The sequence below is a fragment of the Aulonocara sp. 'chitande type north' Nkhata Bay genome, linkage group LG7, assembly GCF_057382095.1.
Source record: "Aulonocara sp. 'chitande type north' Nkhata Bay isolate Kocher_YH1m ecotype deep benthic linkage group LG7, A_spYH_male_GT1.1, whole genome shotgun sequence".
NCBI lineage: Eukaryota > Metazoa > Chordata > Actinopteri > Cichliformes > Cichlidae > Aulonocara > Aulonocara sp. 'chitande type north' Nkhata Bay.
Genome location: NC_141350.1, coordinates 13,432,288 through 13,447,297, shown reverse-complemented (window position 1 = coordinate 13,447,297; position 15,010 = coordinate 13,432,288). Strand labels below are relative to the sequence as shown.

The following is a 15,010-nucleotide window of genomic DNA, read 5'->3' as shown; positions in this document are numbered from 1 at the left end:
CAACATTTATTCAAAGGAAGACAAATACAAGACATTACATGAAGTCCTATAAAATACATATCCAAAACATGGCAGTAACTGACATCTTGTGTAAATGGCAGATGATGAAAGCTACCACAAAGAGTTTGGATGACAAAGCCCTTCATCTAACTGGAGAACAGTACAACATGACTGTCATTATATTCAAGCAAAGTACAAGCACAATAACAACATAAATACTTAATTTATTGCATAGCTATAGAATATCCCCTAATCCTGCTGCTGTGCTTCAAGTTTTATCTGTAGCTCTATAAATACTGGATGTCTCTGGAGGTGCCACTGCAGAAAGACTTCACAGGGAATCATGTGCAATGTAGTTTCAATGATAATGGTTTTGAAAGTGTTCCTGAGACCAAGCAATGATATTCATTGCTGATATGTCTGGTTTTAACACAGTGTGCCGTTCAGTATTGGTTTTTAGTTTTGTCCTTGCATAGAGAGACATCTCTTTGAGAAGACAACATCTTCTCTGAACTTTTGATTAGATTATGTAGTACAATTAATAGCTAATGCATTTCTCCGAGTTGCTCTTTTTCATTATACCCGGTCACATTACTATTTAACTATGATACTTTGTAGCTGTGATAATTTTTTTGTGTTAGTCAGCTTTTCATTTTTCTAGCCCTTCTTCTTGTTTTTAGCATCAAATTCAAACATTTGATATGCTGCCTTTTCATGGTTTCAAAACAATTACAGGGTTTAGAAAATTTGCTATCATCAGAATCCATCTTCTCAAGTTCCGACTGCAGTAAAGGTCAGAGAGGGACGATGGATAGTGACAGACAACCACTGTGCTGTGATCAGGACATGGCTCAGGTAAAGTCTTGAGGTCCAGCCAACTTAGAAACTGTCCATCCAACCCTCTCAGATTCTTATATGAAAGGTACTGAAAAAATAATAAAGTTGATTATTAGAAAAGTAACAATTACTGTGCATGAAACATTTTTATCCTTTACTCAACCTGAGAAATAAGATTCTTCATTTTTAAAATGTCATTTGCGAGAGTGTCCTGGCCAAGACAGACAAGATAACAGTTTAATCAACAGTGGTGACACAGACATTAATAGACACATAATTAAACACAATGTAAAATACACAAAATAAGTTTAAGCATATACATAAGATTCAATTCAATTCAGGCTTAGTTATTTTAGCAGCAAATCACAACAACAAATAAGATAAAGACCTTAAAGTATTCTGGAGAAAGCCCTGACATTCAAACAATCTCCCTTGGCACTTGGTGACAGTGGAAAGGAAAAACTCCCTTTTAACGGGAAGAAACCTCCAGCAGAATAACGCTCAGTAAGGGGCAGCAATCTGCTGTGATCAGCTGGGGAGGGGTGATTATTCAAAACTGTTTAGGAGTGAGAAGGATTTCAAATTCAATTCTGTATTTAACAAAGAGCCAGTGAAGAGAAGCCAATATGGAATAAATGTGATCTCTCTGGCTCTTGTTCCTGTTTCTACATTTGCTGCAGAATTTGGATAAACTGAAGGCTTTTTATAGAAGTTTTAGAGCAGCATGATTAAATTACAGCAGTAATGAATACATGAACTGGTTTTTCATCATTTCTCTGTAAAGGGATAGTTCTAATTTTGGAGATACTGCACAAATAAAAGAAAGCAGTCATATCCTTTTCCTGGTACTGTTTTTGACCCAGCGTTTTGAGTTTATTTTGGATTCATGATTCTTTCTTTTGCATGATGAAGATTGTTTTAAGTTCAAGTTTTGTACAGTTTAGTCTTGAGTTTAGTTCCTTTATTGCCTCTAAGGTTTATTTGTATTTTTGGTTTCTTGTCTGTGCCTTTAGTCTTTGTCTCATCCCTCTTGTCTTGTGTTTATTTATCCGTTTCCCCGGTTATGTCTCTGTTTATTCTCTCTGTCATGTTTGTTTTCGCTCTGTTCCCCTCTGCCTCCGTCGCTCTCTCTCTCTCTCTCATCTCTAGCTCCCTGGCTCGCTCTGTCTTTCAGCTCTTTCATGTATGTCTGCTGTGTGAGCTATTTTTTTCCCACGTCAAGTTGTGTACCTTAGCCTGCGCCTTAATGAGTTTCCTGTCTTATTTTGATGGCCCTTGTCTCATGTGCTTGTGTTTAGTTTTGCTTCCTGTTTCTGTGTCTTATTTGTTTCAGCTATGTTTCCTTGCTGTCTCCGCTCTCTAATCACCTGTGTATTCATTGTGTCAGTTCCCTGTTGTCCCTTGCCGGAACGCAAGTTCATTTCCCTCCTTGCTCCATGCTCCATGCACAGTTTAGGTTGTTGTTAGTCTGAGTCTCATTTTGCCTTTTGTTTTGCGTTTTTGTTTGATTTTCACCCAGCCTAAATTAACGGCTCACTTTTTGTTAAGCCCAGTCCTGTCTATAAACGTCTGCAGTTCAGTCCTCTGTTCAAAGCGCAGTCTGCGCCAGCAGATCATGACAATCCTGGTCAAGGCAGGGCAGGGATAGCTCAGTAGGTAGAGTGGTGGCCCCATGATCGGAAGGTCGGGGGTTCGATTCCCCTGAACAGCTACTCTGAGGTACCCCTGAGCAAGGTACCGTCCCTACACACTGCTCCCCGGGCGCCCAATGGCTGCCCACTGCTTCACTGAGTGAATGGGTTAAATGCAGAGAGGGATTTTCTCCACGGGGACCAATAAAGTATACACTTTCTTCTTCAAACAATGGCTCCAATATTCATCACAGTGTTACTTGAGGCCAAAGTAATGCCATCCAGAATAAGTACCTGATTAGGCACAATGTTTGTGAGATTTCTAGGGCCAATTATAATCACCTCAATTTTGATTGAAATCCAGGCCTTCTTCTTTTTACAACGTGTCTGCATGACATGGTTTAAGTAATGACATGCCACCCAGTTGTTTTATTTTAACCTAACAAACATGTCTTTGGACTGTGGGAGGAATCCAGAGTCCAATTCTGTTTTTCATTTATCAATGTTGTTGCAATAACATGAATTTATTTACCTTAAAAAATCCGGGGCCCTGGATATCATATTTTCAAAGTCAGCAAAAGAAAGTTTGTGGTCTCCGTCCAAATCTGCCTCCTCAATGGTTTTCTCACACACCAGCTCAACTTCTTCAGGAGTCAGCTCCTCCTTTGTCAGCTTATTCAGAGTCTTTTCCAGGTCCTCTTTGCACAGGTAATTATCCACATTGAAATCTATCAGCAACAGAAGTTAGAATTAGAACATTTTAATTAATGAAGTTCTATAACGTACTGATGCTTTGAAATGTTACCGTATATTTTAAAGGCATATATGGCCTTGAGTTCTCTAGGAGCCATTTCACTCAGGACTGAAAACATGTCCACAAACTCATTGAAGCTAAGATTTCCCATCCCGTCCTCTGAGAATGACTCCACGATCCTGTTGCGGAATGGATTTTCCTGGAGAGAAAACATGATTGTGTTTAACTGCAGAATTTTGTTTACATCTAAACATAAAAATCACTCATCAAAAAAGCCCTACACATTTGCAATGGCAAACATAAGATATTTTAATAAGAAAACGATTTTCTAAAGCTTTAGAGCACCCCAATTTTTCTAGTTATTTATTGCAATTCAGGTCGTTCAAGTCCAATGAATAGTTTGAGATTAGGAATCTGGAATCTGGAGAACTGGTGCCAGAGGAACAACCTCCTTCTAAACGTCAGTAAGACAAAGGAGCTGATAGTGGACTTCAGCACTAAGCAGGAGAGGAACTACCAGACCCCCGTCATCAACGAGTGCCCAGTGGAGAGAGTGGACAGCTTCAAATACCTCGGAGTTCACATCACGCAGGACCTGTCATGGTCCTGTCACATCAACACCGTGGTGAAAAAGGCCCGACAGCGTCTCTACCACCTCAGACGCTTGAGAGACTTCCAACTGCCCTCCAAGGTGCTCAGGAACTTTTACTCGTGCACCATAGAGAGCATCCTGGCGGGAAACATCTTAACCTGGTTCGGGAACAGCACCATGCAGGACAGACGAGCTCTACAGAGGGTTGTGCGGTCAGCTGAGCGCACCATCCGCTCCGAGCTCCCTGACCTGCACTCAATCTACAGCAGGCGGTGCTGGACCAAGGCCAGGAAGATCGTGAAGGACCTCAGCCATCCCAACAACAGACTGTTCTCTCTGCTGAGGTCAGGAAAGCGATTCCGCTCCCTGAAGACCAACACAGAGAGACTGAGGAGGAGCTTCTTCCCGCAGGCGATACGGTCTCTCAATCACACCACCACACAGTACTGACCCACACATATGGTTCTTACACACACACTGGACTTTCTGGACATTGTTTTTGCACAACACTGGTCACTATATTCTTCATTTCCAGTTAATACTTGTACAGCTGCTGTTATTGTGTATATATTTATTTATATTTCTTCATACATTCTTATATAGTTCTATATTGTGTATTGTGTATTTTGTTGTACAGTTATTTTATTTTCAACTTTAATTTATATATTTTATCTTATTCTTCCCAGTTAAATTTACCCTTCATTCTAATTTGTGTTGTACAGTTATTTCATTTTTAACCTTAATTTATATTTTATTCCTTCCTAGTTAAATTTACCCTTTTTAATTTTTCATATTTATTTCCTATCTTATTCATAGCCTTTCCTTTTTTGTTTTCTTTAGGTCACGAGCAGTTGTCCAAGCATTTCACTACATATCGTACTGTGTATGACTGTGTACGTGACAAATAAAATTTGAATTTGAATTTGAATTTGAATTTGAATAGCTTGAAATGGTACAAAGGCAAGTGGTGAACAGCAAGAGGTAGAAAAAAAAGGTAAGGTAACTCATAACTGAAAAATAATGTATGTTTCAGAATTATACAAAAAGTCCTTTTTAAGGGAACACAAAATGGGTTAACAAAAATGACGAGAAAAAAGGCAATTAACAGTAAAAGAGGGTTGATGACACTTAAAAATGTAGGTCTTTCTACAGAGAAATTACAAAGAAAGTCAAGGTGTCAGTAAGTAGAGTTTTCTCCACCATCAAAAGGCACTCAGAAACTGGAGCAAAATCTGACAGGAAGAGGTCTGGCAGACCCAAACCCACAACTAAATCAGAGGACAACAGCTTCCGTGATAGGTGGCTCACACGACAACATATAGTAAGCAAGCCTCAGTTTCAACTGTGAAGAGAAGACTTCGAGCTGCAGGTTTGACAGGACGAGTTGCAACATGAAAGCCATTGCTAAGATGTCAGTATAAGACAAAGAGGCTTGCCTGGGCCAATGAAACACAGCCATTATGGAGTGATGAATCAAAATTTGATGTCGATTGCCTAATGTGAAGAGGAACATTATTCCAAAGCTTTGGAGCCACAATAAAGAACACTCGGTCTCCTCTCAGTTTCAGCCGTGATTTGGGGACTGAGAGCAACAGCTCCTCAGCTGACTGGAGCAAACGAGTGGGGACATAGGGCTTCAGCAAATCAGACAAATATGCAGGTGCCAGATCATTAAAGGATTTAAAAATCAAGAAAAGGACTTTAAAGTGAATCCTAAATTCAATTGGAAGCCAGTGCAGGGAGGCCAGAACCGGAGTAATGTGCTCTGAGTAATCAACTGTAAAGGAAGTGCGATGGTCTGGGGCTGTTTTGCTGGATCCAGGGTCAGTGACTTGTACAGAGTGAGACGCACCCTGAACCAATACAACTACCACAGCATTCTGCAGCGCCATGGAATACCTTCTGGTATGCGCCTAGTTGGTCAAGGTTTCAACCTACAGCAAGATAATGACCGAAAACACAAGTCTGGGCTATGCCAGAACTACATAAGGAAAAAGAACAAGGTAAGCTTAAAAACATGGAGTGGCCAGCACAGTCTAAAGACTTAAATCCCATTGAGCTGGTTTGTGATGAACCGGACAGAACAGTGAAAGCAAAGCAACCCACAAGTGCCACACATTTATGGGAACATCTGCAACAGATATGGGGAAGAACTTTCTGAAGAATATTTGACTTCTATTGTAGAAAGAATGGCACGAGTGTGTTCAGCTGTTATATCTGCCAAAGGTGGCAAAAGTTTAGAATACATTCTGGTCTATAAACTGATTGATTGATGATTTCCTTTTTAACTTCAATTGCTTATTTTTAAAATGCTTTCATTTCAGAGTGCAATGAAACATTACACTGCATAAATTTCAATAAAAAACTGGAAAAGTTGTGGTGTTCTAAAACTTTTGACTGGTAGTGCATATTCACGATATTCAAGACAATGCTATTAAATCAGAGTTTGTAGTTCAGTGAGTCCAAATAAGAAAGTGTTATTGCCCAGGGTAAAGTTTGAGGTCAGCTAAATAGAAATATATAAAATAGGATGACAAATTTATAGTCATGAAGTTGTAGAGGACCAATTGTGTCTTTAGTCTTCTCCATCTTTTTTCTGCTATCCTTATAACCCAGCCTTATTGTGACAGTTTTACAGACAAGGCCCAATCATGCTGAGAGGAAGGGTGCATCGTGAGTGTCTGTGGTAATACTCTGCGGGGAATAGGGGCTTCATATTAAAGGGTATGGCATTCATGCTTGTTTCAGAGAAAAGCTGAGGTAAATGTGGCTGAGATGTCACAGTGTGCAAAATGGCATTTGAAATTTATTTTTGATTTACTTTTAGAATCAGTCAGAGCAATTCACGGCACATAAACTTTCAAAAGCTCACACAATGTAGTGGAGTACAGCCAGACGGGCAGTGTTAACAATCAGTTCTACACACACAAGCATACTGCTCACATTGACAAAACAGAGCTTTAAAACAGCGGTGGGGGGTTTACCTTTAATTCTGGCATGTTGACTATTAAGGCTAATGGGATTTTACAATCAGGTTCATTGGTGTAGTCCATTGGTACAAGATGTGGAGCCAGCTCATGGTATCTGCCATGCAGCCTAGGAAAAGAAAATAGACCTTTGACTTTTAAGTCAATACTTTCAGGGCATATCTGAGTATTCATCAACAGGGACGCTAGTCTTTGAGAACAAACTTACTACAATTAAACTAGATAAACCTGTCAAAGTGACTGAGTTTCACTGGTAGACTGCTAGGAACAAGTGAGGTTTACTGAAACAAGTAAACCTGTTTAAATTTAACTGTTTTTTCATATATGTCACATACTTCCTCTAATAAAAATGAACAATATATCTTCTTTTCCAAATTGCATTTTGTTTTCTGAATACTTTTGTGCAATGTCAATAAAGTTAAATCCAAAGAAAGAAGTGTTTTTTAGCACCCTATTGTGACCTCTTTTTAGTATCCAGCACTACTAGCTTTGGTCAAATTGATGTCAATGAGGAGAACCAAGTACACAAAGAATTCTCAAATGCCTTATTTTGTTTATTTTGTTGTAAAAATAAATGCAAATTAGTAAAGAATTTCTTGCTAAAAAAAGAAAAGAAAAAATCTAATCTAACATCTAGAACAAACCACAGCCAAAAGAGAGTGAAATGCAAAGGTACAGTAAGTGCTCACTTCTGTTAACGAAAAAAGCGAGTCATTTGTGCCTGTCATCAAGTGGATAAGCAACAACAGGAGAGAAATTAAGCCGTCCAGTGAGTCGTGACAACTAGTGTTATCATATTTATTTGATTTAGTTTTTTTAATGTATAAGCAGAAATGTGACACCCTTTTTGAATGGCTCTGAAAACGATACGGCAGTCAAAAGGTCAACGTGAATTTCAAAAGGTTTACCTAACATACTACAGCTACAGCTAACGGACAGAACCTTCTAGATCGTCACTAACAAACACCTGCATGTAACAGCACTGTTTACAAATCAGAAATCCACATACTTTTCCATTCATTGACTAAATGGTATATTTGCCTGTATTTCATACTTTAAAGAGACCAACATTCGACCTTTGTTGGATAGTGAATGAAAGAGGGAATGGAGCCATTACACTATAAATAGCAGCACTGTGCTACACTATGCAGATTTATATGCATTTTGTATATGAAATAAATCATAATCCACATTATGTTTACTGAGTGAAACATCTGTATATCCATTGTATGTCTGTTCTAGCTGCTCAGATGTCAAGCTGCATGTATTTCAGCAAATCTCTGAATCTTGTTCTAGGTCTGTTACCATGATTCAAACCAAAATATTACAACGAAATGAAGTGAAAACTTACAATATAGTGAAAGCTTTTAATGTTAACAAATATACATATATAATTGGGGTCATACGTCACTGCACATAAGTTACCATTAACACTCAGTTGGAAACAATTTTATGACATAAAACAACACAACGGCACACACAAATATATGCATGCCATTTGGTAAGTTACTGGTGTCTCTAGGCCAAAACTCAGCTTTTGATTTACTGTAAATCAGCAAATCAGAAGCAAACAGCCCAACCAACTCCAGGAATACCAAGGTAATGTTGGTCATGTATGCTAGCTGTAGTGTAGTGATCTATTTTATACAAAGCGATGTAATGAAAGAATGGATGAAAAAACTTAACATACAGTATTAATTGCCAAATCCTGACCCAGTTAAAGCACACATAGTCCAAAGAGCAAAGAAATACCCCAGGAAAATAAAAGAAAGGCTTATAACAACATATTTGCATCTTCTTATGGTCAGTGTAAGTGGTGAATTTATGTGGTTTAAATGAAAGACAGTGCAACATATATCTGCGAGTGATTTTTCAGAATAAAAAGGAAAAAAAATCAAAGTCTTACTGCAGAATTTCTTTCCGAGTAAAAAACGTGCAATCCTGCAATGAGAGAAAAACAGCATGTGAAAAACAAATACTTTGAATTGAAGGTTTTATAGCACTGAACATGATGACAAATCCTTTAAGGTGCAATCGAAATTTGCATAAAATGCTCACAATGACACATCTGTGAAGAATCATTACTGTAAAACACTGAGCGGGGTGTCTGGTTTCTCCTAAACGATGATGCGTTTAAGTACATGAGAACATAATCTGCTGTTGTCTGACATGCATGTGCTGGCACACGCATTATCCAACGGCTCTACCGGGGGCACCTCAGTTTACATTTGTCTTTTGTATGAATTCTGTCTGAGCTACTCCCCTGGGTGTTAGAGTGCAGTCAGATGAGCTCAAGGGACTGCACCTTTTGCTTTCACCGATACACCTACTAAAGTCAACCTTACCTGCTATGCTCCATAACACGAGATAACAATGTGCTGACACTTAGAAATGCCATTACAGTCATGCTTAAGTTATAGCTGTTGGGTTCTAGATTCCCCGTTGAATGAAGCACGCTGATGCAGTATCCAATGATCTATTTGAGCCGAAGAAAGATATAAATTCAAGTGATACTCTAGAGATAACAACTGTTAGACAAACAGAAACGGTACTCTAGGAGTAGTTGAAGTAACCAGAGAAGCTCTTGAGAAACTGTGTCCTGAGAGTAGAGTTTCACGGCACATCATCGCTGGCTTTGGCATCAATTATTAAGCCCACAGCGAATCACATGATAAACCTGTGCATATGAGGATGTCTTTCTCTCTGGGAAAACCTGGATTTTTGTTACAGGGAACAAAAGGTCAGATCTTCTTAGATGATCAGTTTACATGATATCCTCCAGTTTGGAATGAAATCAAGACCTTTTGCTATCTGCTTATCAATATTTAAATAAAAATGTGGCCATAGCTGACGACACTATAGTAGGAAATTGTTTTTTGTCTGTCATAAATGAAATTGATGGGGGGACTAGGACCAACGAAACACCCTAGAGATGGTAATAATCAATATTTATAAAGTGACTTTCCCTCTTTTCAATATCTGAGAAAATAAAAAGATAAATAAAATGATGATTTGTGTTAGTCTAACAACAGGAGTGCAATAATCACACACAAAAAAAAACATGTTTAATTTTTACTTCACTTAGCCTTCAAAGTTTTCCAGTGATGTGTTTATTGGCTGCACATAATTAAGACATTAAAACATTATTCACTTGAATGAATTGCTTGACATCCAGATTCCAAACACAGGTATGGACACAAGCTTACCTGATAAGCATCAAGCTGCTCGTCGGTAAATATCGTTTGTTTATTACCCATCTTGATCAAGTAATTTGTTGCTTGTACACATTCACAGCACTGAATGTCCAAAGCCCTTTCTCAATGAAAGGCATTTAGAAGGTCCGCAGAGACAAAATCTCCGCACAAGATGAATTTATATCGTTGCAAACTCCTATCAAAGGGTATTGGTGTCCTTCCAGACGATGTCCTCCACGACTGCAAAAGTAGATGAAGTGCGTCAAGAATATATCTTAGTAATAAAGATTTTCGTTTAAGTCGGAGCCAGTGGATGTTGTCTGCTGACCCCGAGGAGTGCAAAGTGATCTGTTTCCCCTCCTTAAGTACCCAGATGGTGTCCACCGGAGTCCAGACAAACCAATGGGACCGGAGCTAAGAAATGAATAAATAAAAAGGCCTACTTGTGAACTAGAAACTGCTAGCAACAGGAATGATGTAACCTCACCTTGGGGCCACTTAATTACACACTAATTAAACATCTTTTTTCTTCTTCTATCTTACACAATATTGCGAACAGACTATTACTGATATCACTGATAAGATGCAATCTGTGCTTTAAACCAGTCCGCTATTGCTAAATTGTAAAATTTGGGCACTTTTTTTGCTCGTTTTTAAAAAAAAAAAAACATATACATTGTTAACCTGCAGTATGCACAGTAAATACAATGATAAAAGTTATCTTACAGGTGACTATGCCAATGATATTTAATATTACAATATGTCCACCTCAGATTTAATACAGTACAAGCCCAATATTATATTTATATGTATAGTAATTACGAGAAGAAAAACTTGTTTTTTTTGGCTCCGCTGCTAATTACCATTTGGTACAATGCATAACTATTCTGCTATATACGATATAGTAGTAGCATACCACAAATGCAGAAACCCCAGCATAGTTATTATCGACGGCACAGTAGCAAGACGACAACTTTTAATTGACCCGAGAACCTGTTGCACAGAAGCGGCATCTAATATATGTGCATTTCTTATTTATATATTTAATTAAGCAGGTGTGCAGCTTCTTTCAGCAGCCTGCACCGCAGATGATCGCCTCCCCCATCCCTCTGCCGGCTGCGGAGACTGAGGTCCGTCTCATCCACCTGCGTGCTATTTACAGCACGGCAGTACAGTGAGCGTATCCTGACTGCACACCAGGACAGATGATAATTTCACATTCACCCCACAGAGCCACTACCTCTCCTAACCACCACACTGGTTAAAAGTGTCGCTCTTTACCGGGTTAGGCAGCTTTGAAGGTAGCAAAGTTGCCCAGGATGGACTCCAAGCGAGAGAAGGACCAAGGTAAGTTGTGATGGGTAGCTTGTTGCTACGTTGCTTTGCTAGCCACTAGCTGCTTATGCTAGGTAGCTGTGCTTCCAGCTACAACATAACCCCTTTTTGTTTGTTACACAACATTTTGCTTATATCATCTCATGACAAAATAAATAAATAAAACAGACGGGGAACGTTTTTAATTATATTCAAGAACCCACCCACTTTCATCCGGCTGAATCATCCTCATGATTTAATTCACGCAGCCGCTGTCTCACGAATATAGCTAACATGGGCTAACAAAGTCCCTTTAATGCCTCTGCTAACAAGTTGTAACGTTATTGCTGGCAGACTGTGCGGTAATCTAAACATCGTGACCTTTCTTTCTGCAGGTGCAGTGCAAAACATTAGTCCCTGCTTACACCCAATCCATTCTCTGTCATATTTAAGGATATAAATCCATGTCTGTCAGTGCTCATTTAGTTTTTAAATAAGTAAATAAAAATTGTGCTGCATATCTGAAAATATAATAAGAGGATCACCAAGAAAATAACAGAGCCCTACATCAGCATCATTATCATCATCATCGCTGGTCAACCGTGATTTCCTTTTACCTCTCTTAATAAGAGCTGGCTGACACTGCCTCAGGGAATCAAGCCAAATATAACTCCCTGGGTTTCTTTTATTTATGCATACAACTGGCGAGATAATACCACCCAGCAGCACATCTGTTTGTGACCCTATCCTCAAGAGGACATCCCAGCGTGCAGCCAGATATGAAATTCAGAAACTGCTTGTCTGAATTTTTTTTTTGTCCCCTATTAGAGATGATTGCCTGGATTATTTGCTTATACTGTAAGCAGAACAGACACTGTGCTTCTAGCGTTTTCTTTTGCTGTGCTGACTCACGAACAATGACAGAGTGGGTGCATGCAAATAGAAAAATAAATATGCTTTGCTCTGCTGAAGTCTTGTGACTCGTATTCTTTCAGATGCAGACCATGAAAAGATAACTGCCGTGCTGCTCAAGTCACGTACCGGGGAATTTGATCTGGAGTCGATATTGTTTCTCAAATTAAGAAATCTCGGTAAGATGGAAATAATATATTAGCATTTCATTCTGCAAAATTTGCATTTCATTTATGATTTAAATTGTATGTCTTGTAGGTATACATGATCTTGGATGCACTGGGGAATGTATAAACCTGGAGAGACTGGACCTCTCTGGAAATAATATCACAAATTTGGCTCCTTTAGCATCTTTACGGCTTCTTTCAGTCCTCAATTTGTCTAACAACAGGGTCTCCAATTTAGGTACAATTTTAGAAGAAAAAGATTATTTATTTCTTGCATTATTAAGATGATTACTGTCATGAAAAGGCTTTAAAATTTCTCATAAATTGGTCACTGCTTTTGTATTTCCAGAGCCCCTGCGCACTTGTGACGTTTTACAGAACTTAAATGTGGCTGGTAATATTATATCCAGGTAAGACTAAATAACCACTGAATGTCTTTTTTTTCCTGCAGGTGATTAAAAATGTGAATATGTCACAAGCGGCTGTGTTACTGACATAAAAGCAGAAAAGCTTTATGCATAAGTTACTATGTTGTTAGGCATTTTAAGAGCATGTCTGTTTTGCTTTTCAACAGTATTGAGAACCTACACTGCCTTGTTTCTTTGAGAAAGCTAGAAAATATACGTCTGAAAGACAACACATATAATTACACTAATCCAGGTAATTTTGGTGACTTTGAACATATTCCAGTGGATGGAAATTCTCGATTAATGAACTCATGTTAAGTTTCTTTATGGCAGTGTGCAGAAACTCTTCATATAGAGCGGTAGTTCTCGAGATGTTCCCCAATATCAAAGTCCTGGATGGTAAGTTTTTTTTCCCCATTCTTTGGACATTTAACTGCTCAACATTAACTTGTAAGAGTTTCGTGTTTTAATGAATTAATCTGCTTAAATTGCAGGTGAAAGAGTTGTTGGGCGTGGAAGCGATCTGTATCAGTTATGCAAGGACATTGATGATACCATAAAAGGTATATTTTAATGAACTTGTTGTCACACTTTGTTTACTGGATTAATTTGGTGATTGTGGCACCGCTGACAGTTGTGATGCATTTGTGTTTGCCTCTGCTTGTATAATATACCGAGACTGATATTTACTTTTTTTGAATGATGATCAGCTGGTCTGTACAAGAATGGACAGCTTGTTGAACATTCTGATTGCAAGCCATGGGTGGAAGATAGTTACTGGGAGATAAAGAGATCTAATAATGCCATTATTGAAGAAGCCTATAAGCAATTTAATGGTAAGAGAATATCTGCAGACCTGTTCCTAGATATCTAGCTGGTTGCTAACAGTGTTAGATGCATAGTGCATTCCTTGACTTTTTATGTATTTTTCTTTGTACAGATGTTCTTCATGAATGCAGACTCCTCAACAACAGAGCCACTCATGTGATTTCACAAACTGAAAGATCCATGAGCCTGAAGAAGCAACCAAAACAATATGCCATCTGAGCCGGCCTATTTCGAACACATTTGTAGGCAACATTTATCAACTTCTCTGCTTGTGTGATATACCATGGCTAATGTACTGTAGATTTTTGCAGATTAACCACTCTGTATCGAAATGCTTGACATTTACCATTGCCTGACACACGTGCGCTGTCTTGCAGTGTGTGGCATTTGCTGACCTTGTACTCATCCTATGCATTGGGTATTGGACAAAACATGTAGGTGGTGTGAAAACCTTTACCCGTACCGACAGCCCTCAGTTTGGTTCAAAGATGTCTTTTACTTGCACAGTGTGCATTTTGTACCATATTGTAGCCTCCATTTATGCTGAGAGCTGTTTTATGCTGCTTACGATTTTCTATTGGTTCTCAGTAATTTATAGCTTTTTTCCATTTTGCATTGCTGGAGAATTCGGGAAGTTATTGTGTCCCATGCTGTGTGCTTTCTTTGCAAGTTCAATTTCTGCAAAAAGAAAAAGGTGATTTAATGATTGCTTCAGCTGTTTCTACTTGTTTTATACCATAAAGTTTATTATATGTGCAATCAAAATGTGTAAAATACAGTGCGTATGAAGCTTTAATGGTGTACCCCCGCTTTTATTTTTACTAATATATCTGTATATATTATACAAAACATGTGTGTGATATGTATACAACTCATACATATATTCATACAGACCCATGTTTGCTCACTCTGAACCAATGAACATGATTTTAAAACATAAAGCAGAAGGTTATAGCCTGCAGAAGTTGTTCCTCGGCGTGTTAGAAGCGGTCCACTGGCGCCACCTGCAGGCGGTAATAGTGTTGCAACGCTAAGCACCTGCAGACATTCACTATTATTATGCTATTTACAATATAGCCCATATGAGAAGCTTGCATTTAGTTTTAGTTTAATTTAGTCTTTTTTCATTATCTTTATCCTGAAGTTAGAAAAGTAAGAGCCAAGAGAGATCCTGTCTTTGAGTTTTACATTCCATTTGACATAAAGACGTAATCAGCATACACAGGAGAAATACTTTCAATACTTTTAGTAGTTCAGTCGATGCAATCATAAGACAGTTAAAAATAACAGTAAGTTCAGATTCAGCTTTATCATTGGCCGCTTTACAGCACAGTTATTGGGACTTTTTGATAGTCAGCAAACACTTTATGGCTATCAGCACATTATG

The 15,010-nt window shown here is 38.5% G+C and overlaps 2 protein-coding genes across 4 annotated transcripts; one reads left to right on the top strand and one right to left on the bottom strand.

The window, feature by feature from the left end:
* Nucleotides 1-11,343, bottom strand: cib2 (calcium and integrin binding family member 2). 2 transcript variants are annotated; one of them, XM_086298710.1, is made up of 6 exons: nt 10,008-11,343; nt 8,708-8,742; nt 6,799-6,910; nt 3,274-3,421; nt 3,001-3,196; nt 1-925 (listed from the first exon to the last, which is right to left on the bottom strand). In XM_086298710.1, the coding sequence occupies exons 1-6, from the start codon at nt 10,056-10,058 to the stop codon at nt 904-906; spliced, it is 564 nt and encodes a 187-aa protein (XP_086154836.1). In that variant the 5' UTR covers nt 10,059-11,343; the 3' UTR covers nt 1-903. The 2 variants fall into 2 exon arrangements, with proteins under 2 accessions (XP_086154836.1, XP_086154835.1); XM_086298709.1 differs by lacking the exon at nt 10,008-11,343 and having other exon boundaries at nt 8,708-8,883.
* Nucleotides 10,962-14,419, top strand: lrrc61 (leucine rich repeat containing 61). 2 transcript variants are annotated; one of them, XM_086298707.1, is made up of 9 exons: nt 10,974-11,342; nt 12,305-12,400; nt 12,480-12,626; nt 12,738-12,798; nt 12,963-13,048; nt 13,129-13,194; nt 13,290-13,358; nt 13,506-13,631; nt 13,736-14,419. In XM_086298707.1, the coding sequence occupies exons 1-9, from the start codon at nt 11,315-11,317 to the stop codon at nt 13,840-13,842; spliced, it is 786 nt and encodes a 261-aa protein (XP_086154833.1). In that variant the 5' UTR covers nt 10,974-11,314; the 3' UTR covers nt 13,843-14,419. The 2 variants fall into 2 exon arrangements, with proteins under 2 accessions (XP_086154834.1, XP_086154833.1); XM_086298708.1 differs by lacking the exon at nt 13,506-13,631 and having other exon boundaries at nt 10,962-11,342.
* The last annotated feature ends 591 nt before the right edge of the window (nt 14,420-15,010 follow it).

Bases quoted from the DNA above. Each gene is read 5' to 3' on its own strand.
- cib2 (XM_086298709.1), bottom strand. From the start codon at position 8,883: ATGATTCTTCACAGATGTGTCATTGTGAGCATTTTATGCAAATTTCGA. The intron at 6,911-8,707 runs GTAAGACTTTGA...TTCTTTTCCTAG, and splicing joins ACTCGGAAAGAAATTCTGCA to GCTGCATGGCAGATACCATG. The intron at 3,422-6,798 runs GTAAACCCCCCA...TTTTCTCTCCAG, and splicing joins TCAACATGCCAGAATTAAAG to GAAAATCCATTCCGCAACAG.
- lrrc61 (XM_086298707.1), top strand. From the start codon at position 11,315: ATGGACTCCAAGCGAGAGAAGGACCAAG. The intron at 11,343-12,304 runs GTAAGTTGTGAT...GTATTCTTTCAG, and splicing joins CAAGCGAGAGAAGGACCAAG to ATGCAGACCATGAAAAGATA. The intron at 12,627-12,737 runs GTACAATTTTAG...TTGTATTTCCAG, and splicing joins CAACAGGGTCTCCAATTTAG to AGCCCCTGCGCACTTGTGAC.